Source organism: Rhinopithecus bieti, unplaced genomic scaffold (assembly GCF_001698545.2).
Source record: "Rhinopithecus bieti isolate Rb0 unplaced genomic scaffold, ASM169854v2 scaffold_19969, whole genome shotgun sequence".
NCBI classification, from domain to species: Eukaryota; Metazoa; Chordata; class Mammalia; order Primates; family Cercopithecidae; genus Rhinopithecus; species Rhinopithecus bieti.
In genome coordinates, this window is record NW_016810434.1 from 484,804 (window position 1) to 509,693 (window position 24,890).

Consider the following 24,890-nt stretch of genomic DNA (forward strand, 5'->3'; position numbering starts at 1 on the left):
TCCGGCGTCGGCCCGGGGGTGTGAGCGCCCCCCGTGCCCGCCCCCTGTTGCACACCGGGGTCCGGAGGAGGCTGGGCGGGGAGCAACCTCGAGGAGCCTGCCTCGCATAGCTGCTCCCGGGGCGCGGACTCTGGCTGCCTCTGTTCGCGGCCTTGCAAGCACCCGAGGCTCCCAAACTTCACTGAGAAATATTTCTTCTCTTTGGGGTCACCAGTGACTTACTGGTCGGTTTACTATAAGGGTTCCCCTTTGTGAGAAATGAGGCGCATCTGGGGTGGAGGAACAGAATCGACTTGCAAAGTGAGGCTTATGTAACAGGATGCGTCTCTCGGGAAGCTAGACTTTTCTGGGGGTGGAGGTTAGGAAGACTGTCTCCCTCCCCAAAGCTGCGTTTGGGGTGCTGGGCTGGGGGTGGACTCGCTGAGGCGCGAGTCCTGTGGGAAAGGCTCTGGGGAGGGAAGAAGCCCGTGTCTCCGAAGCCTTGGCTTCTCCTTAGCGGAGTGCAAGATGTTTATGTTGGCTAAGAACCTACACATTCCTACCCGCTCCCTCGGGTCTGCTGCTCCCCGAAGGGAAGTCAGTGGGTGGCGGTACCGCTCCCCAGCGGGCGAGCTTCTTTTCCGCCCAGCTCGCCCGCTGCAGAGTCTAGCCGCTGGACTGTCCCCGGGATTACAGGGGCCCGTTGACTTCGTGTTGAAACGCTCAGCCACAACACTGACTAGTAGATACTGTTCCGCCCATTTTATGGATGAGGTAACCGAGACTCGGAAGTAACGTGCCCTCAGTGGCTGGACGAGGAACAGAATCAAGATTCAAACCCAGGCTTTCTGACTCCAAATCCCACTGGCTCCTCCTGCCTTTACCTAACGGGAGAAACCCTATCCACAGGCCACCCCCAAAACCTCTTCTATAGCCAGGACCTAGGCACCTGGGCGAAGCTGGGCATGGGGCGCAGGGAGTTCCTCCCCTTTGTTTTGGAGCATGTCTGGAATCCTGGCCAGGCAGCGTGCTGGGACAGACCAGGTGTGGTCCCTCCCCTCCAGGAGCTTACAGCCCATGTGGGGAGAGAGATTTGGTAACAGGGCATGGAGGGAGCGAATGCTCAATTAAGAGGTGCAAAAGTTGCCAGCCGGGGAAGAGGAGGAAGCCTGGTAGCAAGGTGAGAGCTCAGCTGGGGAGGCCACAGGCTCCAGGGGAAGGGTGGGTGCTCTGGCCACTTCTGGGGTAATAACTCTTCATCCCTACAACCATGACTTGCCAGGGGGCATACACAGGTAGGAAGCAAGTTCTGGGTCATGCAGGCAGGGGTGGGCCCAGCTGGGGCTGAGAGGAGCAGAGGCAGGGCCGCTCATCAGAGGCTGTGAACTTCCAGGATGTTGATGATGGTCATGGCCTCACCTGGGCGGCAGGGGGAAAGTGGGTGATGAGGGGGAGCAAATACTGGAGACATGTTGGGGATGTGGCGAATGAATTGGGAGGAGCTTAGGTTGTCTACCTGGGGGTGCTTTGGTTAAGGGGAACACATGAGGCCCTGAGTTAGAGGAGGAAGACCATGACATTGGACTCAGTACCCCAGTAGTGTCAAGTGACCCTATTCTATAGGTCACAAGAAATCATTCAGGGTTACAGATGAAAAAGGAAAATGCTTACATTTTTAGCGGAGAAGTTAAGGCTCAGAGAGATTTAAGTGATTGCCTTAAGGTACCCTGCAGGGGTCCTCTAGGTCAGGGGCAGGACTTGCCCCCCCGCCCCGTAACTTCTTTTCCACTGCATACCTGTCCAGCTGGCCTCCAGGAGCCATTTCAGGCCCTGCATCACTGAAAACTGGCGGAGGTGCCGGGTGGTTAGGAATGAAGACTTCAATATGTGTTGTTACTAATATTAATAGCTACCATGAGTTGGGAGCAGTCTGTGTACCATGCATCTTTATACACAGGATCTCATTTGGTTCTTGGGAGTTTCGGTGGTGGCTGGAGAGTTTCAATGAAGCTCTGCTTTGGGGCAGGAGCGGGAGGAAACGAGATGAGGTCAGCTGTCTTCACTTTCTGATTCAGACGTGACATCTAAGGGCCTGGAGGTTAAAGTCCAGTCTGCCTAGGACAGGTGGGGCTGGGGAAGGGACAGGACGTGCCTGTTTTCCAGCCAGCATGCTGTCTAGGGTTAAAAGGTTTCTGGGTCCTTTGACTTATTCTCTGCATGTGGTGCTCCTCCTTTTTAGGACCAATTATCATTCTCTAGGGACCTTGTAACCTTGCCAGGTGCCTTCATGGCTACGACTTTCCTGCAAGTGTCATTAACTTCATTTTCTTTTTTTTTTTTTTTTTTGAGACGGAGTCTTGCTCTGTTGCCCAGGCTGGAGTGCAGTGGCACGATCTTGGCTCACTGCACGCTCCGCCTCCGGGTTCACGCCATTCTCCTGCCTCAGCCTCCCGAGTAGCTGGGACTACAGGCACCCGTCACTGCGCCCGGCTAATTTTTTGTATTTTTATAGAGACGGGGTTTCACCGTGTTAGCCAGGATGGTCTCGATCTCCTGACCTTGTGATCCGCCCGCCTCGGCCTCCCAGAGTGCTGGGATTACAGGCTTGAGCCACCGCGCCCGGCCTATTAACTTCATTTTCTAGATGAGAAAACCAAGGGCTCAGTAAGTGAAGAAACTGCCCAAGCACAAACACCTCTAATGGTTTGTGGAGTAGACATAGGTTTTCAAAATTTCCTTTGGTTTTTTTCTTACTGGTAGATTTGTTTTGTGTGTGTAATAAAATGCAATACAGACTCCTGGACCCCCAGTGTCCCAAGCAGGTATAGGGCTCAGTTGAAGTGAGGAAGGGGGTGCAGCGCCAGCCTGCTCAGCTTCCCTGCCCACCTGGCTTCAGCACTGGAAGCCCCACCAGGAGCAAGGGGACACAGTTTGAGAAGCACAGCCCATACGCATAGCTCTGTGGTTTTGACTGCACCCAGGCTGCCTTCATCTCAGCACCTGGTCCTAGCTCCGGCATGGCCCTTGAGGCATCCCTCTGCATGCACCTTCTCCTCACCAAGCCGGGCATGGGGCGCAGGGAATTCCTCCCCTTTGTTCTGGGGCATGTCTGGAATCCCGGCCGGGCAGCGTGCTGGGACAGACCAAGTGCAGTCCCTTCCCTCCAGGAGCTTACAGCCCATGTGGGGAGGGCTGTAAGGGCTCAGTACCGAGCCCCTAGCACAAAGGCCCTGTCCTTAGAAGGCCCTAGTCAGTATTTATTCACTGAATGGATTCCACCTCCTGTATATCATACAATTGTCTGGGTAACGATAACAAACTTCATTGCAATTTAGGTGAGTGATCTTGGGCAAGTCACCTGCCCTCCACATGGTTTCCTTCTCCGTACACCCACCATGGAGCCTCCTACTTTATCAACCTCATAAGTTTGAGAATAAAATAGGATCCTACTTAAGGCAGAGGTGCTGAAAGCAAACTGCATCCTTATTCCTGTACCCCTGAGGTTGAAATTAGTGGTAGCTCCTGTGTCTGGGGCATGTGAGCAGATACCCTTGCTGGGCTGTTTGACCAGGAGTCTCCCAGAAGCAGGGCTTTATTTTATGTCTCACACAGAGAGGAGTGGCCCAGACCTGCCTCAGGAAGCCTCCATTCGCCCACGGCCTAGGACACACCCTGTGTTCCTCATTGCTCCATTCTCCTGGGTCCTAGCAGTGACCGTCATGCGTGCCTGTTTTGTCTACCTCCCAAATTGAGGTGTAACCTGGCATCTTCTAAACACACTTCAAAGCAGGTCATTTAATGTGTGACTGTGCAGGAGACTCGGTTTAAAGGGAGCTTCAGACGGAAGTGACAGTGGTTGCAAACGACCTTTGACTTATCTCACAGCTCTCCCTTGAGCACCCACTGAATGCCCAGGTATTGGGGACACAGCAGTGCATAAACACAGAATGTGGTGGTGTGGTGGTCGGGGGCTGCCTTCCCAGAGCACACAGTGTTGGAATGAGACAGAAATAATATGTAACTACAAACTGTCCTCAGAATGGTGAAGAATTTGGACAGGTGCCTGACACAGAATACCAGGAGGGGCCTGACTCTGGGTTGAGGGGGCAGGAAAGCGCTCCCTGTGGAGTAGACTTTAAGCTGAGACATGAAGAATGGAGAAGAGGTGTTGTCCTGGCGGGGTGGCAGGAGCTGCAGAAGAGCCTCTACAGGCTGAAGAGCCAGTCATCTGAGGAAAGAAAGTTCTAGACATGGGGAGAGGGGAGTGTGCTGGGAGTTGAGGTTGGGTAGGGAGGCGGAGCGGATTGTGAGGGGCCTGTGGGCAGTGTAAAGAGTTCCTGAAGTCTTTCATTTGCTTTCTGGGTCAGGGCTTGGGTGCAGTGTCCGGGTGGTATCCTTGAACTGTGAGATGAGACACCTCACTGGACACCTAGCCTGGAGACCGGGGTGGGGGCACCTCCTTCCAAGGCTGAACCAGAAGTGGAGGAGAGCTGCAATGGCCTTCCCATGCCCAGAAGCTGCAGGAGCAGACAATGGGGTTGGCAAGCTCTGGATAGGGTACGGGCCGCACAAGTCTGAGGGCAAGGTGCAAACATCACTCTCAGTACCAAGAAAAACAAGGCAATAACCTAGAGTCCTGGGCTGAACGTGGACAGCTCAGAATGATCAGGTGGGTGGAGGTTAGGACAAAATCGTGTGTCCTGGGCAGATGGAGGGAAACAGAGCCGTGTATTGATGTGCTAATGTCTCAGTGCTTGGTAGAACCCTGGCAGCTCTGCCAGGCCGTATTCTTGTTTTTCGTACAAAGAAACCGAGGCAGGCTGCATGCTCAAGGTCATGGGAGGCAGGCACGACAGGTTTTCTGAACTCAGAACTGACTCAGATTTGTCAGTCGGTTTGGACTTCTCACCCACTGTGAAGATCACGAAAGAAAGAAAGCTCAGGGAACTCTTAGTGCCCGGTGAATACTGGATGGCAAATGCTCACAGGTCTAGAAGGGTGGAAGGGTTCCCCAAAAATGGTGGATCTGGTCTGTTCTGGGCTTCACAGGAGACCGGAGCAGAGAATAGGACTGTGTGGAGTGGGAAGGAGGCCTCAGGGGTGTTCCCTGCAGAGGTTCCTGGGGGCATGGCAGGACTGTGACTGACAGGGTGCTTCCTATGGTGTTTTCCAGGCCCAGAGGCCTTTGGGCCAAAGGCAGCCCCTCCGGTCCTTCTTTGAATCCTTCATCCGGACCCTCATCATCACGTGTGTGGCCCTGACTGTGGTCCTGTCCTCGGTCTCCATTTGTGACGGGCACTGGCTCCTGGCTGAGGACCACGTCTTCGGGCTCTGGCACTTCTGCATCACCACCAACCTGAGTGCACCAATCTGCTTCAGAGACCTGGGCCAGGCCCACGTGCCCGGGTTGGCCGTGGGCATGGGCCTGGTGCGCAGCGTGGGCGCCTTGGCCGTGGTGGCCGCCATTTTTGGCTTGGAGCTCCTCATGGTGTCCCAGGTGTGCGAGGACAAACACTCACGGCGCAAGTGGGTCCTGGGTTCCATCCTCCTCCTGGTCTCTTTCGTCCTCTCCTCCGGGGGGCTCCTGGGTTTTGTGATCCTCCTCAGGAACCAAGTCACACTCATCGGCTTCACCCTGATGTTTTGGTGCGAATTCACTGCCTCCTTCCTCTTCTTCCTGAACGCCATCAGCGGCCTTCACATCAACAGCATCACCCATCCCTGGGAACGACCATGGAAATTTTAGCCCCCTCCAGGGACATCAGATTCTACAAGAAAGTGTGGTCAAGATGGGACTTTTCCAACATGTGGCCTCTGGTGGGGCTGAGGTGGGACAAGGACCTTGAAACGGCTGCCTCTTTGCCAGTGACTTGTGGGTGGCCAGCCAGAAATGGCCGGGGGACCTCTGCAGCTGATGTGCAGGACCAGAGGCCAGGAGGGTGCCTCAGGGCCACCAGCTGCACAGACCTAGCCAGATGTTGATTTTAGAAGAAGAAAAAAACATTTTAAAGCTCCTTCTTGAATTTTATTCCCTGGACTGGAACAGAGTTGGAAGCAGCGGCGTTAACTGGTGCCCGAGCTAGCTGCACAGCCAAGGATAGTTCACGCCTGTTTCACTGACACGTGCTGGGTTAGGGGCTGCAGAATCCGTGGGGCTCCCAGGGTCATTAAGAATGGATCGTTCTTCCAGCGAAGGGTCCAATCAGTTCCTAGGACTTTCTTCCACCAGCTCAAAGGGCCTTTGTATGCGTGTCCCTGGCTTTAGCTTTGGTCATGCCAAAGAGGCAGAGTTCAAGATTCCCTCAGAACGCCCTGCACACTGTAGGTTTTCAAACCATTTGACTCGGTTTGCCTCCCTGCCCTTTGTTTGAACCTTTCAAACCCTGGATAACCCCAGCTTCTAGCAGCTGGCTGTCCCCTCTGGGAGCTCTGCCTTTCAGAACCCTACCTTAAGGTGGGTTTCTTTCTGAGAAGAGTTCTTGAGCAAGCCCTCCCAGGAGGACCCACCTGACTGCTAATACACAGCCCTCCTCAAGGCCCGTGTGTGCACGTGTCTGTCTTCTGTGAGGGCCAGACAGCCTTAGGGCACCATTTTTAATCCCAGAACACATTTCACAGAGCAGGTATCTAGATCTGCTGGACTCTGCAGGAGGTGAGGGGGAGCAGTGAGAGCCTGGGTAATGATTAACATCCATGCTGGGGATGCATGGAGGTGAAGGGGGCCAGGAACCAGTGGAGATTTCCATCCTTGCCAGCACTTCTGTACTTCTGTTCATTAAAGTGCTCCCTTTCTAGTCCTTTTTCTGCCCAGAAGTAGGTGAGGTTATTGAAGTAGGTGAGGTTATTGCCCTCAGCCCATTTCTTTCTACACAGACTCCTTCCCCCTCCCTCACCTGGTGAATTCTGGCTCCCAGCAATTGCGTGGGTTTTTGGTCTCTGCCCCGCTCTTGTCACTGTTGCAGGTTCCTTTCCTGGTCTGGGCTGAGCACCTGTACCTACCTCTATTGTGATGTTTTAAAATTCTTATTCCAGGATGCATGGAGTCATGAAGCAGTCTGCTTTGTAGGATGTAAGGCCATGGACTTTAAGGTTGAACTATCAAGATGCCCAGAGTCCATGGAGATCATCCCAGAAAGGTTTCCGTGAATTGCTCGGTTTTATGGAGTACGGAGCTCATCAACCACACAGGCGGCATCTTAGCCTGGGAAATGGGAACCTGGAGCAATCTACAAGTTTGAAAGGGGATGCGTAACCTCCTTGTCTCTTCATGGGGAGGGGATGTGTGGCGGTGGGAAGTCAGGGCCCAGAGAGGGATGCACTTGTCCAGGGTCACCCAAAGCCAGGAGTAGAGCTGACCCACCCACCAGCAGGATGCCTTTTCCTTGACACGGAGGGGAGTTTCTCTACTTCTCTCCAGAACGCTACCCTCTGAGCACTAGTAGGTTTGGTTTTGTAGAAGCATTCAAAATTGAGTCCTTTTTCATCCTCTCATGGGGGCAGGGAGCACAGATATTCAAAGGAACCGAGAACGAGAGTGGAGGGTGAGACTGAAGTCCCCAGGGGCTTAGAGGGGCAGCAGGGAGAGCACAGACACAGCCTTGGAGCATGGGCATTTGAAGTCAAAGGCCCTGGACTGAACTTCCGCCACCTCTTTGCTTAGTAGCTTGGGCAAGTCATAGGACTTTAGTGGACCTGTCTTCTATGAAATGCGATCATGCCCCATTTCCTGCTGTGTCTGCCAGGCTGAGGACATCTGTGTGAAAGAGCAGGAAAAACAGGGGTGTGCCCCTCACACCCTGTTGGGGATAGTAAAAGGGACTGGGGGCCCTGGGGCTTCCCTGACCTCCATGGTGACTTTATCCTATTATTTTAGCTGTTGTCCTGAAGGTTTGGGTGAGAGCTACTAACCAGGTGAGTTACAGTAGGAGACAGACAGGATCCGCCGACGGCAAACATTTTGTGTTGGCTGGGCCTTCTAATCTTGTCCCTGAGTAACTGAGCTGGGGGACCAGTGAGGAGCCCTCCTCCTGCGGGAAGGGGTTGGGAGCAGGCCAGAGCATACACCCTCACCTTGTGTCAAGGCAAAAGGATGGACAAATACAGATCAAATCTCATCCCAGGCACCCTTTATTTCCTTGTCCCTTTCTGGGACCCCTGAACTTCTCTTCCCAGAAGAGCAAACAAACCAAATCCCAGGCCCTTGTCCTGCCCCACAGTGCCCCACATCCCTTCGGAAGAGTCCAAGGCCGGGGAAGGGGCTTCTACAGCTGAAGGAGGGTATATTATAGGGTGTCTGCTGGGAAGACGCGCTGTCCCGCAGCAGTGCCCAGCCGTCTCAGGACCTGTCTTGGTCTCTGTCCGTGGGTGGCCCTGCTCCAGCCTCTCAGATGATGCTGGTCCTGCAGGTGCCCTGGCTCTGCTCCAGGTGGCTGGCCTTGGTGCTGTTGCTGAAGGAGGAGCTGAGGGCCACGGGGTGCAGTGGGAGCTCACGGAGGTGCCACTGCTGCCACTTCTTCTGAACCTCCAGCTGCACCTGCCCGGGAGACCAGCCATCAGCCCAGGAGGAGAGGACAGTTCTGTGCCTGGAGCCCTGCTCACGCCCCCGGGGACTCCATGCAGGCCCTGCCGCTCCTGCCCAGCTGTCCTGTCCCCTAGCCTGCAGGCCACGCAGATTGACTGTTTCCAGCCCTAATGTCCAGTAGTTACTGAGGGTCACCTCTCTCCTGGGCACATGCACCTACAATCTCATTACATCGTGTCCTGAAGAAAGGACTTGTGCACCTTGGAACAAGTGGATACTTATTCCCGTGAAGCCACCCAAGCTCAGAACTTATCTGGGGCCCAGGGAGTCACTCTAAATTTCCTTCACAAGCGCCAGCTGCAGCAGCTGAACGTTTGAAGCTAGGCTTGATGTTTGATTTTTGGGAAACATCAAAGGTCATCCCCATTCAAGTGCAACAAACCAGATAGATGGTCAGTAGTCACAGAAAGGCTTAGCTCATGTTGACTACATAGCTCTGTATGCCCAAAGCCTGGCGTCCTGACCCAAATGCTCTGTGTGAGGCTCGAGTCCTCAAAGTGAGTATGCAGTCTCCCAAGGAGTCAGTGCTCATCTAGAGGTCCCTAAGGATTGAGCTGCAGACAGTTCTGAGTCACCCATTTTACATATGGGCAGACTGAGGCCCAGAGCAGGGCAGTGACTGAGATCGTCCATTGAGCAAGCAGCAGGGCAGTCAGGAACCTGGGTTCTGCTGAACTTTCTCCTCCTGCATTTGCTGAACAGATCAACATCGGCACCAGGAGTGCTTGTTAAAAAACATGTTCTCAGACTCCAGCCCAGACCTACAGAATTTATTTCTGTGGAATGAGAAATTAGGAACAGGGTCCAGCCATGGTTTTAACAAGCCCTCCAGGTGATTCTGTTGCTCCCATTAAGACTTATAAAAAAACTGGCCAAGCCCCCTGCCACCATATCCAGGACTCCCTCTGACTCTTTCCATCCCCCTTCCTACCACCCCTCCCAGGTAGCTCCTTCTGACCCGGAATCCAATGGCTAGGAGCTCTCCTGGGTACCTGGGTGACCTGACACTACTCACCTCCCCGTTGAGGAAGCAGTAGAGGACGGCCACCACCAGTCCCTGCCAGACGAACAGAGGCAGCAGGGTTAGCTCAGGTGCTCAGCATGTGACCTGAACCAGCTGACCAGCTGCACCCTCCCCAGGTCTCTTAATCACCAGCTACAGGCTCATTTCCCCACCTCTCTTGCCTCACTGGGAATTAGGCTACCTCTTGTGGGCTGCCCACAGTGCCCCTGGCTGTGCTGGCTCATCCAGCGTAAACTGTGAACTCCTTGCAGCCAAGGGTAGGCTCCCTTTCGAACACATGTGGTGTCAGGGACAGGTCAGTAGGGGCTGCTAACCCAGTCAGCCGGGCTCAGGAAGCTCACCTGGGAGCCACGGGGATGGGTGGCACCTGAAGTGCGCCCACTCTGCTGGGAGGGGTGTAGGCGACCCAGGGTCTCACCTGGGCCCTGCATGGTCTTGTTTCAAGATAAGCTGGAAATCTGAATATGTTTAAATGTAGATAACCAATTCAAATTGAAAAACAAATGTGTAGGCAGAACAAACTTTGTACAGGTCCCAGCCAGCCAGTGGTGAGTAGGGCTGGACCTCCCTGCTTAATGGACAGGTGGGTGCACCTCCATGCTCAGAGTTTTATGTTCCCTGGTGTGGTGAGGTCTGTGCCCGTAAGACCCTCTCTCCCTGGTATTTGGAGCTCCCGATTTCCTGATGGTGCCCCCAGGATCCTGGTGTGGAGCTCTGTCAGGGGAGGGACTCCAAGCAGGCTGGGGTCTTGCAAGATACAAAACCATACACATCATGATCCCAATTATGTGTGTGTGTGTCTTTGTGAACAGAAAAGAGACGGAAGTAAACACACCAACATTTTAACAGAGGTTATTTCTGGGTTATGAGATTCTAGATTTTTTTTTCTTATTATTTTTCTTTTTTTAAAAAACTTTTCCTTATTTCCCAAATTATTCACAATGAGCAAGCATTATTTGTACAATCAGAAAGAGTAAATACATTTTTTTTTTTTTTTTTTTTTTTTTTGGAGATGGAGTCTCACTCTGTCACCCAGGCTGGAGTGCCATGGCACGATCTCAGCTCACTGCAACCTCCACCTCCCGGGTTCAAGCGATTCTCCTCCTTCAGCCTCCCGAGTAGCTGGGACTACAGGCACACGCCGCCATGCCTGGCTAATTTTTTGTATTTTAGTAGAGACAGGGTTTCACCATCTTGACCAGGCTGGTCTCGAACTCCTGGGCTCATGCAATTCGCCTGTCTCAGCCCCCCAAAGTGCTAGGATTACAGGCGTGAGCCACCGTGCCCGGCCGTAAATATACTTTTAAGGAGTATGTGACAGTGATGGTGTTATTACAGTTGTATGTGTTCTTCTTAAGCCCCGCCTTTTAGAAATGCATACTAAAGTGTTTGCAGATGAAATAACATGATGTTTTGAATTTACTTAAAAAGATGGGGGTAGTAGGTAGGGACAGAGATGAAACAAGACAGGCCATGAGTGGATACTGCTGAGGCTGGGGATAGGTAATGGGGTTCATTGTCCTACTCTCTTCACTTTCGTATGTGAAAGACATTTTTATGTGTATATATAAGAATATATAAGCACACATATATATTTATAAAACTTTAAAAGATCCTTTTCCTTCAACAACATTCCTATGAGAACATCAGAAAAGTGCTTTTGGTTTTCTCTTGACAAGACATTTTCCCAGGGAGGTAGTCCACAGTCCTAACCATTAGCCCCAACTCTGAGGGACAGGAAGTCTCTATCCATGGCCAGGCAGACCCGGGTGCAAGCTCTCAGCATGGTCCGTTTCTGAGCCAGGTCAAGTCCTTCCACCCGACTGGTCCTCAGATCCTCTACCTGCTAGACAGGCCATCGTGTGCCCAGCCTCCCCGGACGTTACAAGAGCAGTGGTGGGGAAAGCTAGCTCCCTAGCCCCCAGGCTGAGAGGAAAAGAATCCTGGATTAAGGCAGAGGCTGAGTTCTCTGGAGGTCTGGGGCACTGACGGGCTACTGGGCAGAGCCAGCTTAGAGGAGGGTGTGGTCTGAAGGTGTGGGTAGGGCAAGACCTGACTCCACTCAGTGGGTCCCCAGTGATGCATCCTCCCTAGAACCTTTAAGTAACAGGAAGACCCTACCCTGAACAGAGCTCTGGGGATGAGGGGAGGGTTTGAGCCACTACTCACAGGCCGAGGCCACCCCATTGAAGGCTTGGCTGGACAGTCTTGCCCTACTGTGGAAATGTTATTAAGGACTAAGTTCTTTAAAAAAACCAACTGGGAGAATTTTGTCTCAGGCCCTAGAGCCTATAATCACTGGCTTCTCCTGGCCATTAGTTTGATTTTGTCTTATGGATATGAGAAATCCTGAAACAATTGTTTCGTCTTTGCTTTGGCTACTGGGAAGCTCCCTACCACACTTACGACCCATCTCTCCCTCCTGTATAGAAGTTTATCGTATTTGTTTCTGTGTAGCAACCCAAGCAGTTGTATATTCTTTTTCTCACTGATCCTTCATCTCCTTATTTTTTGTCCTTTGTATGTTTTTCCCAAAAGCGACACTGCATTATTTTTGGAAGGAAATAGCTATGAGTAAATTAAAAAACGGCATTGTGAAGTTTGGGATTCATGTTCAGGCTTCCTCTGTCCAAACACGTTTACTGTTGTTGTTGTTTTTTTTTAACTTCACAACATCTTGTTGAATTAGTAGGTAAGTGATTTTCCACCTCACTTTATTTTTTTTTTTATTTTTTTTTTTTTGAGACGGAGTCTCGCTCTGTCGCCCGGGCTGGAGTACAGTGGTCGGATCTCAGCTCACTGCAAGCTCCGCCTCCCGGGTTCACGCCATTCTCCTGCCTCAGCCTCCCGAGTAGCTGGGACTACAGGCGCCCGCCACCTCACCCGGCTAGTTTTTTGTATTTTTTTAGTAGAGACGGGGTTTCACCATGTTAGCCAGGATGGTCTCGATCTCCTGACCTCGTGATCCGCCCACCTCGGCCTCCCAAAGTGCTGGGATTACAGGTGTGAGCCACCGCGCCCGGCCCACTTTATTTTTTAAAGTCAGTTTTTAGTTTTAATAATTTGCATATGCACATGTTTTCAAAGAATCAAAGGATTCCTGTTACAGAACCAGCAGCCTCCTGACGCCCCGCCCTCACTTCCTGTTCCTCAGATGCGACTACTCCTTGGAACTCTCTTAACTGCTCCTAAAAATTATGCTGATGTCGCTACTTGAGGAGTTTTCAGTCTAAGGCATTTTCCATGGATTTCCCAGTGTGAAGATGACGACAGTGTTCTCTTCCAAACATCCGCCCCACACTCTTGCAAGGCTCATCTTCCTGCCTCAGTGTTTGATGACTCAGCCATCTGCGCTTACGTTATTTTGACCATGCATATGCTATTGAGAGTTGTACAATATAGTGTACTGGGGCTACTTTTCCTTTTTATTTTCCCTGAAGTCAGTCTCTCTGTCTTAGTTTTATCTCCCACTTCCATTTGACTGGTGGGGACCAGGGGTCCCTCTCAGGGACCCGTAGCACTGTCAGGTCCGACCCCTTCTTCCCCTGGGTCTCCGCCAGATAAGGCATCTGGCTCGCTGTCTCTATGCCCTCCACTTCTCCCTAAGCACAGAGAGAACTCCTCTTTTCAGCAGGCAGCCCCAGTCCCGGAAGCTTACCTGGAATGAGCCGAGGGCCAGTTCAAAAAACAGCTGGATCTCCATGGCGTCCTCTGGGGAGAAGGCGAAGACAATGTAGTGGATGCCAAAGAGGGGGATCAGCAGGAGAGTAGACCTGGCCAGGCGCCTGGGGACACACAGAGACTGCAGCCTCCCCTCTGCCTCCCTGTGCCCTTCTCCTCCTGCGGGCACACAGCTGTGCCACTCCCAGCTCGGGACTGACTGCTGAGGCTGGCTAGCAGTGCCCCACACTTTTTTGTTTTCATTTTTTATTTAGAAAATTTCTAACTCCCACGTATTTATCACTCAGATACGACAATTTTTGATTCATGGAAAAGCCCCAAACTTTCTGATCATGCAACTCCATCAGTAAAAAGAAAAAAAAATCGGTACCTACAGCATTAACTTTATAAATTACATGCCTATATCACTGCTACTCTATGTCTAACATCATATAAGCAAAGCCGGCTTTCTCATTTGCTAGATAATAAATATCTATAAGGATAAATTCTTGTATTTGCTTCCCAGGTTAGAGTTGCCAAACTTAGCAAATAAAAATACAGAATCCCCAGTTAAACTTGAATTTCAGATAAACAGTGGACACTGCGTGGGGGTAAAGATACTGAAAACGATTTGTTGTTTATCCATAATTCAAATGTAACTGGGCATCCTGTATTTTACCTGGCAACTTCATCCCAGGCCCCCAGGAATCTGACACCAGGTAATCCAAGCCACTGCCAGATTCTCAAACACAAAACACCGTGGAGAAGGTCTCTGGGGGACACTAATTTGTCCTGTTATTGTTTTGTTTTTTTCTTCTTTTTGAGACAAGAGTCTTGCTGTGTTGCACAGGCTGGAGTGCAGTGGCGGGATCTCGGCTCACTGCAACTTCTGCCTCCCGGATTCAAGCGATTCTCCTATCTCAGCCTCCAGAGTAGCTGAGATTACAGGCACCCTCCACCATGCCTGTCTAATTTTTGTATTTTTAGTAGAGACGAGGTTTCACCATCTTGACCAGGCTGGTCTCAAACTCCTGACCTCAGGTAATCCACCCACCTTGGCCTCCCAAAGTGCTGAGATTACAGGTGTGAGCCACCGTGCCTGGCCACTAATTTGTCTTTAATATAATTTATGGGCTGAATTATGTCCACACCCACTGCCAATTTTTACACTGAAGCCTTAGCCCCCAGTACCTCAGAATGTGACTGCATTTGGAGAAAGGTCTTGAAAGAGGAGGCTAAGTTAAAACGAGGGTGGAGTGGGGCCTAATCGATCAACTGGTGTCCTTAGAAGAGGAAATATGGACACACAAAGGGACATCAGGAATGCCCACACACAGAGCAAAGGCCCTGTGAGGACACAGCCAGAAAGGCCAAAGAGAGAGGCTTCAGAAGAAACCAAACCTGTCGCCACCTTGATCTTGGACTTTCAGCCTCCAGAACGCTGAGAAAATATGTATCTGCTGTTTAAACCACCTAGTCTGCGATATTTTGTTACAGAAGCCCTAGAAAACAAACATATTTCTCTCTGACATTTGAAAGGTCTTAAGTATTTTTGGATCACACACTTCCCTAAAATCTGATGAAACCGAAGGTCATCCTCCTTTGAAAAATACACATACTGTTCCTACACACCTTTGTGTGAATTTCAGTCTTTAAAGCCCATGTGGAGACTCCCTAGCCTTGCCCCAAGGATAAGATCTCTCTGCCTTCGGGCTTCCTGCCTGAGACGTCTTAGTGTTTCCACCCCCATACAGTGTCTGAAGCTCTGCAGTCAGACCATTCCCCCCAACCGCCCCCATGTACCTGGTAAACTTCTTGGGACTAGGTCTGCAACTTTTCCTCCATCTCCAATAGCTAGCACCAGTTGAGTAAACAGTAGGTGCTCAGTAAATGCTTGCTGATTGACCATGCCTCAGTCTTTGCCCTTCACTTACTTATAATGGCTGACTTCATTTCCTCTTGTTTCTTGGGTTCTAAGTTTTCTCATCAGGATTCTTAGAATGTTTATAAAAAGGATGAAATTAATCTGCAAAACACAAGGCAGAGGTGGAGCTGAAAGTATCTTGCTTTTCCAGCCACCTCTCCTGGCCCTGTCCCCTGGACCTGAGGGCAGAGAAGACATTGCAGACATCAGAGCCAGGATGGCTCACCACTGCTGCCTCCCCTTTCCATCCCCTCCCCACCCCCAGTCCTGGTGAAACTGTCTAGAGTCCATGGCTGGAGGCAGCATTCCCTCCTACCCTGGGCTGCAGGAGCTCTAAGGTCTGCTCAGTTGCAGGGCAGATCACTCACCCTTGCAGAGCATTGGATGCCCCTGGGGATACTGTTAAAATGCAGGTCTGGGGTGGACGTGAGATTCTGCATTTCTAACAAGCTCCCAGGTAATACAATGCCAAAGCTGACTGACTTTATAGCAGTGGTTCTCAAAGTTTAGGGTACCCATGGCTGGGCTCTAACCCCATAGGCTATAGTTCAGTAAGTCTGGCGTGGGGCCCAATAATTATTATTTTTAACAAGCTCCCAGGTGATGCTGAAGCTGCTGGTGTGAGGACCAGTTTGCAGCTCAATCGCCAGCTTCAAGAAGCCACCCTTGATTACTTCCCTTTGCTGATTCACTGTATTTAGGGATAATATTACTGTTTAAGAGCACTTAAAATATCTTTTTTTTCCTTACCAATTATGATTGGGTGATAAAAATATCTTAAAAGCCGAAATGCATGTGTCTGTCAAACATGTATGTGCCTACTTATCTGCCAACTCAACCGCCAGTCCCTGAAGGACAGAAATGCAGTCTTTTTATTCATTTTGGTGCCCCTCCCCCAACCCCAGTGCCCAGTGCCAACAACATTAGGAAGCTGCCCACGTGGTAGCATCTCTCCCTCCCTCACCCACCTGCTCCATTTTATAGAAGCAGGGATCAGTGGAATCACCCAGCCTCACACCCGCATTGTTCACACAAGCAGCCTGGGGCCTGGGAACGCTTGCCAAAAGACACAGGATTAGTGGCTGTCTAGGACTCCTGGCCGAGCACTGCTTTTCGGGGAACCCTGCTTCTCTGCAACTTGTTGTAAGCTGGCTATGCATGCTGTCAGCTCATTAAGGCTATTTAGTTTAATTTTGTTTGCCTTAGAGTTGTATTTAATTTAATAGGGAGCACTGGAAGGCAAAAAAGAAAGGAAGAAAGGAAGAAAGAGAAGGAAGGGAGGGAGGGAGGGAGGAAAGAGAGAGAGAGAGAGAGAGAAGGAAGGAAGGAAGGAAGGAAGGAAGGAAGGAAGGAAGGAAGGAAGGAAGGAAGGAAAGAAAGAAAGAAAGGAAGGAAGGAAGAAAGAAAGAAAGAAAGAAAGAAAGAAAGAAAGAAAGAAAGAAAGAAAGAAAGAAAGAAAGAAAGAAAGAGAAAAGAAAAGAAATCTTTAAGGTCCCAAGAATGAGTCTATTTTTAAATAGTAGAATTCCAGGCCCCATGCTAGGTTGATAGGGAGATATTTTGCATCAAGAGTGTTCATCCAACATCCTCAATTGCTGAATAAACTACAGTCCTCTGAAACCAGCCCCGGACACTGGAGGTGGCTGTCCTTCATCCAGGGTTGTCCTGGGCTGGGCTGTCCAAGTCCCAGAATAACAGCAGGGCTGGCTTAACTAAATGAGGAAACAGCCTCCGGCATGAATATTATGAAGCCATGGCAAATCAGTTTCTCAAGGAATTCCACATGAAACAGGAAAGCACACATCTATTGCTAAGTGAAAAACAAACAAACAAAAACCTAATTAAGGCTTTTGAAAAGAAAAGTATGTCTGCTCAAAAAAGATAGGAAGGAAAACACATGGTCATAACATATATGTAGCTGGGAGAATGATGAATGATTTTTTTTTCCTTTTTAAAAAATACATTTTGTGCCCGGCACAGTGGTTCACGCCTGCAATCTCAGCACTTTGCGAGGCTAAGGCAGGCAGATCACTCGAGTCCAGGAGTTCAAGACCAGCCTAGGCAACACAGTGAAAGCTCATCTCTACAAAAAATTAGCTGGGTGTGGTGGTGGGAGCCTGTAGTCCCAGCTACTCTGGAGGCTGATGTGGGAGGGTCACCTGAGCCCAGGAGGTGGAGGTTGCAGTGAGTCATGATTGCGTCACTGCACTCCAGCCTGGGTAACAGAGTGAGACCCTATCGCAAAAAGTAAAACCAAAACAAAAATTTTGTATTTTGCATTTTTTGCTCAGATTATATACTTAAAAAAGAATAAAAGGTTGTCATAGAATGGCCCCCTCCTCTCAACCAATCCCAAGATGCTACCCAGGCAGCTACTGGAAGAGAAGGGGCCCTGTCCTGTGCCCTCTCCCCCTACCCCATGCCAACAAGCCTGCACAGGGCATTTGCTTTCAACTGGTTCTGCAGCCTTGGGCATCCCTGAGCTGTCCGTGTGGTCGTTATTTCCAGCCGAGGGACTGCTTCCATCCACGAGATGATTCCCATGTGTCCCCATGTGCCTTCCCTCATCTGTCCCCCTGTGCTGAACCATACCCATGGGCTGGGCTACAGGACTCTACCCTGGACACAGCAGAATCACCTGGGGACAACTACCCAGGCCTCTTGCCAGAAAAAGAAATAGAATCACTAGCTATCAGTATTTTTAAAAAACTTCCAGGTGATTCGAAAGGGCCACCAGGATTGACACCCGCAAGCTCCTGTCCAAGATGGCCACCCAGCATCTATTCCCTGGGGCCGCCCCTCCAGGCCTGAACCCACTGGCAGCATTGCAAAGTCCCAAGACCATGGCCCCACTGAGCTTCCCCAATCTGCACTGCCACCCTCTTCAGATGTCAGCTTAGCGACTCATCCCAGGTTAACGAGCAAATCCCTAGAAAAATGCTCAAGGCCCACAGGTCTGAACCAGTGAAGGTGGAATTTCAGGCCAATGGGAGCCAGCCAGTTTAGAACAAGGAGCTCTGCTCACCACACTTGAGCTGCTGCTCGTGGGAAAGAACCAGGTTCGCAGGCTCTTGCCTCCAGCCTATTCCTCATCCCACTCCCCAACATTCTGTAGGGGGCAGAGCTTCCACACCCCCCGCTGCTTACCAACATCACAAACACTGTGGTTTATCCCTCCTGGCACCTACAGGGAGCCCTGTCCCTCCACCCTCTGCCCCTGTGGGCTGGTCACCATTTCCGTCTCTCCCACTGATCCCCAGCTCGGGAGAGGAGGGCCACTCACCAGGATGGAGAGGATCACAGGCCCACGAATGATCCACCAGATGGATGCGTTGGCATTGATGTCCCAGCACCTAAGGGAGGGACAGCTGGGCATGGTTACGAGTGGGAGCTGGGCTGACCAGCAAGAACATGTTCCCTGAGGTGGCCCTTGGTATGAAGGACCCATGTTTGCGGCACTGAGCCCCTGCAGTGGTGTGCCCAGTACCATTAGAACCCCGCCCCTCCTGCCACCCAGGAGCACTGCTGAGGCTGAGGGAATGGCCACCTATCTCCCTGCAAGAACCTGAAAGCCGGGAGACTCCCAGATCCAAAAGTTAGCTCACTGTCAGAATTCACCAGCGAGCACGGTGGCAAACTCAGCTACCAACAGAGGCCAGGAAGATGACATCAGTAAGGGAAGTGATGGATGGCTGACATGCGACCTCAGGATCCGGGGACATCAGGCCTGGAGAGTACTTAGCAAACTGGGGAGTATGTGCCCTGTCCAAGACAGCCACAGCTCTGCTCCAGCTCATTTTCCACAAGGAAAATGGAACATGTTAAAGGAACTCTCATCTGTGGCCTCTATTTTGAGAAAAAGGCCTTTTCTAGATCGCTCCAAAGAAGTAACGATGCTGTTTGAAAAGCTGGACGATGTCAGAGACATTCTTGTTATCCTCCTTCCATTAGCTTACCCAACGTCTTCCAGAAAGTGTCTGGCGATAGCCCACAAAGCAACAAAAATGGCTGGAGAACCTGAGGATTAAAAAAAAAGGGAGGGGCAGAGGAGAGAGGACTCAATTTTCAACACACATATGAGAACAGGACAATCAGTTACCCCAGCTACTGAGCAGGTGCCAAGATTTAGTTTCCACAGAAACTCCTCTGCCATCTTGTGCCATCTTGTATAAATGTGGCACCATGTGCCTCAAGGGTGCCGGGCATGCCCTGGGGACTATGGCAGAATCAAAAGGATCCCAAAGGTCACTTGGTGTTAGGGGTCTCCTGGTAACCCAGGCTGGACTCCAGAGGACCACTGCAAAGTATAGAGGGGCTGGGACTCCTGGGCAGGCTCGTGGACCTATGGAGGCAGCTGGTAGATCCCCCTTCTCATACTGCGATCTACCTGGCCATGTGCAACGGGGAGGAGGAAGCGGAGAAGGGGTGGACACAGCTCATGAAAGAAACGTTGATTTTATTCAAATATTGGCTTGTAAAAAGCTTGGCCGTTTAACGGCTAAGGTAAGCCATCACTGTCATGTTTAAACAAAAATATATTTTGGACTAGAGATGAGATCAAGTCCACAAGAATTTAGAAGAGAAAATACAACAACATTTCCTGACTTGTAGTTAAACATGGCAAACTGAACTTATACATTTATCCCTACTTGCCCTGAAGCCCCTCTAAAATGATAATAAAGAAATAGAAACGGTAAAAGCCTACCTATAAGGACAAAGACTGAGAAGGAAGGGCAGAGGAGAGGAGAGACAGCAACAGGCTTAGGCACACAGAAGGTTGGCAGAGGAGTGGCAGCTGATGTCCCGAGCAGAGGAAGCTGAAACAGAAGTGTTTTCTGGGGCAATGCTGCTGGGGAAGTACCCAAGGATGCTCTAGGGCCAGGGCACTTGGTACCCAGGAGGCAGGTGGCAGGGTGGGGCTGGGGCAATAGGATGGTTTGAAGTCTGGATAAGAAACAGATAAGCACCTGAGGCGACCAGCATTACCCTCATGAGACCGAATAGTTAACTTCCGATAGTTTATTCTCTGCAAAAACTGAGCCAAGGAGAACAGGGCTGCAGCCCAGCAGAGGGCCGGAGCGGGTGCTCAGCTGAGCAGGAATGGAGTGATGGTCTACACCAGCACTCAAGGTGGCTCTTGAGCACCTGGTATGTGGCTGGTCCCTACTGAATTGTGCACTAAGTGCAAGATAGATACCAGATTTTGATGACTTAGTACAAATAAAATAATGTAAAATATGGCCAGACGCGGTGGTTCATGCCTGTAATCTCAGCACTTTGGGAGGCCGAGGAGGGGCAGATCACCTGAGGTCAGGAGTTCGAGACCAGCCTGGCCAACAGGGTGAAACCCCATCTCTATTAAAAGACAAAAATTAGCCAGGCGTGGTGGCTCATGCCTGTAATCCCAGCTACTCAGGAGGCTGAGGTGGGAGAATCGCTTGAATCCAGGAGGCGGAGATTGCAGTGAGTCGAGATTGCACCACTGCACTCCACCCTGGGTGACGAGAGAGAAACTGTCTCAATTAAAAAAAAAAATGTAAAATATGTCATTACCAATTTTTATATTCATTATACATTGAAATGATACTATGTTGGTTGTGTTGGGTTAAGCAGAATAGATTATTGAAACAAATACCACCTGTTTCATTTTACTGTGTTGATTGTGGCTACCAGAAAATTTTAAGCTAGATGTATGGCTCAGATTCTTTTTTTTTAAAGCAGAAATACTTAAATCAGATTCTATTTCTAATGGACATGCTCAAGCTGAATGGTAAAAGCCCCAGGCCTGGGGCTGCTCAGTTTTCAGGCCTCTACTGAATAGGTTTCTACCCCTACCCCAACCCTCTACCCTCTGCCCGCCTCCCTGCCACTGCAGGCTGGAGAGGAAAGGATTCTCTAGAGGAACTGAACAGCCCCAGACAAAAGGCCTATAGATAGCCATGGGGGGACCCTCCAACACTTCCAGCCCAGTGTCCCTTGAGAGACAAGCCCCACACCCCCAACAGCCATTAGCCGGCTCTGAAGTGATTCATCCTTAAATAGGAACAGACAGCCAAGGTCACCAACATCTTATTACATAAAAGACAAAGACCAAAACAATCAGAGAAAAGGAACTCAGAGGAAACAGACCATACAGGAAGCAGAAGGAACTTGAACAAAACAACTCTAAGGAACTCCGTAGGAGACATAAAAGGAGAGATAAAAGGTGGCATCTACAAGACACAAACAGGATGCTGTCAACAGGGAGTGCTCGGAAAACAAGAAAGGGGGCTTAGGAATGGAACGTATGATAGCCACAACTCAACATGCAACAGATGGGTTGGAAGATAAAGACTAGGAATCTCTCAGCAGAATGAACAACAGCGGAATGAAAAGCAGGAAAAACAAATTCGAGCATTAGAGGTTATTCCAGGATGTACAACATTAGACTAAAGGGAGTTTCAGAAAACAGAGGATAAAAAACAGAAAGAAAGAAACAATTACATCGATAATGTAAGAACATTTTCAAGAAATGAAAGACATGCATTTTCAGATGAAAGGGACACCGTATGCCAGGAAAAGAGATGAAAAAAGATTTGCATCACAGCACATCCCTGTGACATTTCAGAACACCGAGAGAAGATCCTGCGGTTTATGTAGAAAGGAGTAAAAAGTTCAGGAAGCAAAATGGCATGGCACTCCCAATAACGCTGATGCCAAAACAAAAGACCCTCAAAATTCTGGGGAAAATGATTTTTCAACCTTTTTTTTTTTCTTTTTTTGGAGATGAAGTCTCACTCTGTTGCCCAGGCTGGATTATAGTGGTCTCAGCTCTCTGCAACCTCCACCACCAGGGTTCAAGCTATTCTCCTGTCTCAGTTTCTTGAATAGCTGAGATTACAGGCATCCACCATCACACCTGGCTAATTTTTGTATTTTTAGTAGAGACAGGGTTTCACCAGGTTGGCCATGCTGGTCTCATACTCCTGACCTCAAGTGATCTGCCCACCTTGGCCTCCCAAATTGCTGGGATTACATGTGTAATCCCATGCTGGCCTTCAACTTGTTTTATGTCCAGCAAAATGATGAATTAGGTGTGAAGGTTGAACAAAGGTATCTTCAGACGTGCAATTTAAAGAAAATTCCTTCTAGGTGCTCTTGGTCAGACAGATACTGGAGGATGTGCTCCAACACAACTAGAGAGTAAACCAAAGACAGGGAGACGAGAAAGAAAGGAAACGGGATTTATGGAAGCAGGTGAAAGCTAAGGGAACTGAGTGAATCTGGAGAACAGCCAGCCCAAGTCAAACAAGAAGGCAGAAAGCTCTAGAAAAAACACTGGCAAGTATATCAGGTTGAATAGTGTCTCCCCAAAATTCATGTCAACCCAGCACCTCAGACTATAACCTTACTTGGAAATAGGGTATTTTCAGATGTAATTGGTTAAGATAAAGTCATACTGGAGTACGGTGGGCCCCTACTCCAATATGACTGGCATCCTTATAAGAAGGCCACGAGAGACACACAGACAGAGAAGACACAGAGGAAGAAGTCCATGTAAAGACATAAGCAGGAATGAGGCTGATGCAACTACAAGCCAAGGAATGCCAAGCATTGCCAGCCACCACCAGAAGGTAGGAAAGAGATATGGGACGGATCCTCTATCAGGGCCTCCAGAAGAAACCAGCCCTGCCAGCCCTTTGATTTCAGACTTTGGGCCTCCAGAACTGTGAGAGAGTAAATTTCTGTTGTTTTAAGTCACCAAGTTTGTGGCAATTTGCTAAGATAACCTTAGGAACTAATATAGCAGGAAACAAACAAATACGAACTGATAGATTTCCTATTGCATTTGATGATTTGGAAAATAAATAGCTTTGGAAGGTTGTCCAGAGAATTTGAGAGAATTGATGCTAGCAATATATATATAATATATATATATATATATATAAAGCAAATGAAAAATGATTCCAGGAAAATAAAAAGTTAAATAAGATTGAAAGTAAAATTATTGTATACCACTTGTCTCAGTAGTAAACACTATTTACATAGATATGATAATGTATACACTGAATCTGATTTAACCAAAAATTATAAGAAACTGTAATGGAGGAATGGAGGTAAAGGATTAAGAATTTTATATTCTTGGTCGGGTGCAATGGCTCACAACCACAATCCCAGCACTTTGGGAAGCTCATGCAGGAGGATCGTTTGAGCCCAGGAGTTCAAGACCCATCTGGGAGACATGGCAANCTTCATTACATTACAATTATCTGATATATATATATATATATATAAAGCAAATGAAAATGATTCCAGGAAAATAAAAGTTAAATAAGATTGAAAGTAAAATTATTGTATACCACTTGTCTCAGTAGTAAACACTATTTACATAGATATGATAATGTATACACTGAATCTGATTTAACCAAAATTATAAGAAACTGTAATGGAGGAATGGAGGTAAAGGATTAAGAATTTTATATTCTTGGTCGGGTGCAATGGCTCACAACCACAATCCCAGCACTTTGGGAAGCTCATGCAGGAGGATCGTTTGAGCCCAGGAGTTCAAGACCCATCTGGGAGACATGGCAAGACCCTGTCTCTATAATAAATGTAAAAAATCAGCCAGATGTGATGGCATGCAACTGTAGTCCTAGCTACTTGGGAGGCTGAGCCAGGAGGATCGTTTGAACCCAGGAGCTTGAGGTTGTAGTGGGCTATGATTGCACCACTGCACTCCAGCTTGGGCAAGAGAGTGAGATTCTCTCAGAAAAGAAAAAATAATTTTATATTCTTATCTTCCACCATAAGGAGTCGATAACTAATGCTTCAAACAGACAAATCAAGAAATAGTAGTGTATTGTTTAGAAACACAAGAGTCAATCTTAGGAGGAACAAGGTAAAAAAGTAAAAGGGCATTAACTCTGGAGGGCTGAGCTCGGGAATAAAAAGTGAAGGCAGGAGACGGCTTTTGTTTATTATAAACCTTGTAGTCTTTTGTTTATTATTTAAACCAATTACATGAGTGACTTTGATAAGAATAACAATTAAACAAATGCCTTGGGCTGGGTGTGGTGGCCCATGCCTGTAATCCCAGCACTGTGGGAGGCTGAGGCAGGAGGATCACTTGAGGCCAGGTGTTCAAGACCAGCCTGGGCAACATAGTGAGACACTGTCTTTACAAAAAATAAAAATAAGTAAATAAAAATTAGCTAGGTACGGTGGTGCATACCTGTAGTCACAGCTACTCAGAAGGCTGAGGCAGAAGGATCACTTGAGCCCAGGAGGCTGAGGCTGCAGTGAGCCATGATTGAACAGTTGCACTCTAGCCTGGGTGACAAAGAGAGACCCCATCTTAAAAAAAAAAAAAAAAAACTTGCCTCAATTCTTGGTGCTTTGGGCAAAGAACATGGGTTTTGAGAGGCACTTCTTCATTATCTTCCATCCTTGGTGCCAAGTTGGCGGGAAAGTTTGAAAAATTTGTAATGGTTTAAGTTGGTGGCTCAGTGTGGCCACTGGACCAACAGCATGAGCATCACCTGGGAAAATGTCAGAAATGCAGTCTCCGGCCACCCCAGACCCACTGCCTCAGAGTCTCTGGGCAGGGAGTGCAGCAAGCTGGGTTTGGCAGATCCTCACCCATGCTGAGGCAGAACCGCCAGCGCCAGCCACTCACTCTCAGTCACTGAGTGGCAGCCTGACTCTTCTATAAAACCTGCACTATCACTCTTTTCTGGGCACAG

At 49.4% G+C, this 24,890-nt stretch overlaps 2 protein-coding genes across 4 annotated transcripts in view; one reads left to right on the top strand and one right to left on the bottom strand.

The window, feature by feature from the left end:
• TMEM37 (transmembrane protein 37) overlaps window positions 1–6,792 on the top strand; it is a 7,175-nt gene extending 383 nt beyond the window's left edge. The window contains exon 2 of the mRNA XM_017891992.1: window positions 5,153–6,792. Coding sequence (XP_017747481.1) covers window positions 5,153–5,725 — 573 coding nt within the window. The 3' untranslated portion in view covers window positions 5,726–6,792. The remainder of the gene's footprint in view (window positions 1–5,152) is intronic.
• Window positions 6,793–8,086: 1,294 nt separating this feature from the next.
• Window positions 8,087–24,890, bottom strand: part of SCTR (secretin receptor) — a 68,554-nt gene continuing 51,750 nt past the window's right edge. For 2 of the 3 annotated variants that reach the window (XM_017891989.1, XM_017891991.1), the window contains exons 8-12: window positions 19,125–19,185; window positions 18,452–18,521; window positions 15,179–15,270; window positions 13,243–13,369; window positions 8,415–9,617 (exon numbers count right to left, since the gene is read on the bottom strand). In XM_017891989.1, the coding sequence (XP_017747478.1) occupies window positions 9,411–9,617; window positions 13,243–13,369; window positions 15,179–15,270; window positions 18,452–18,521; window positions 19,125–19,185 (557 nt within the window). In that variant the 3' untranslated portion in view covers window positions 8,415–9,410. Of the gene's footprint in view, window positions 9,618–13,242; window positions 13,370–15,178; window positions 15,271–18,451; window positions 18,522–19,124; window positions 19,186–24,890 lie in introns of all 3 variants that reach the window. The other variant, XM_017891990.1, reaches the window with a different exon arrangement.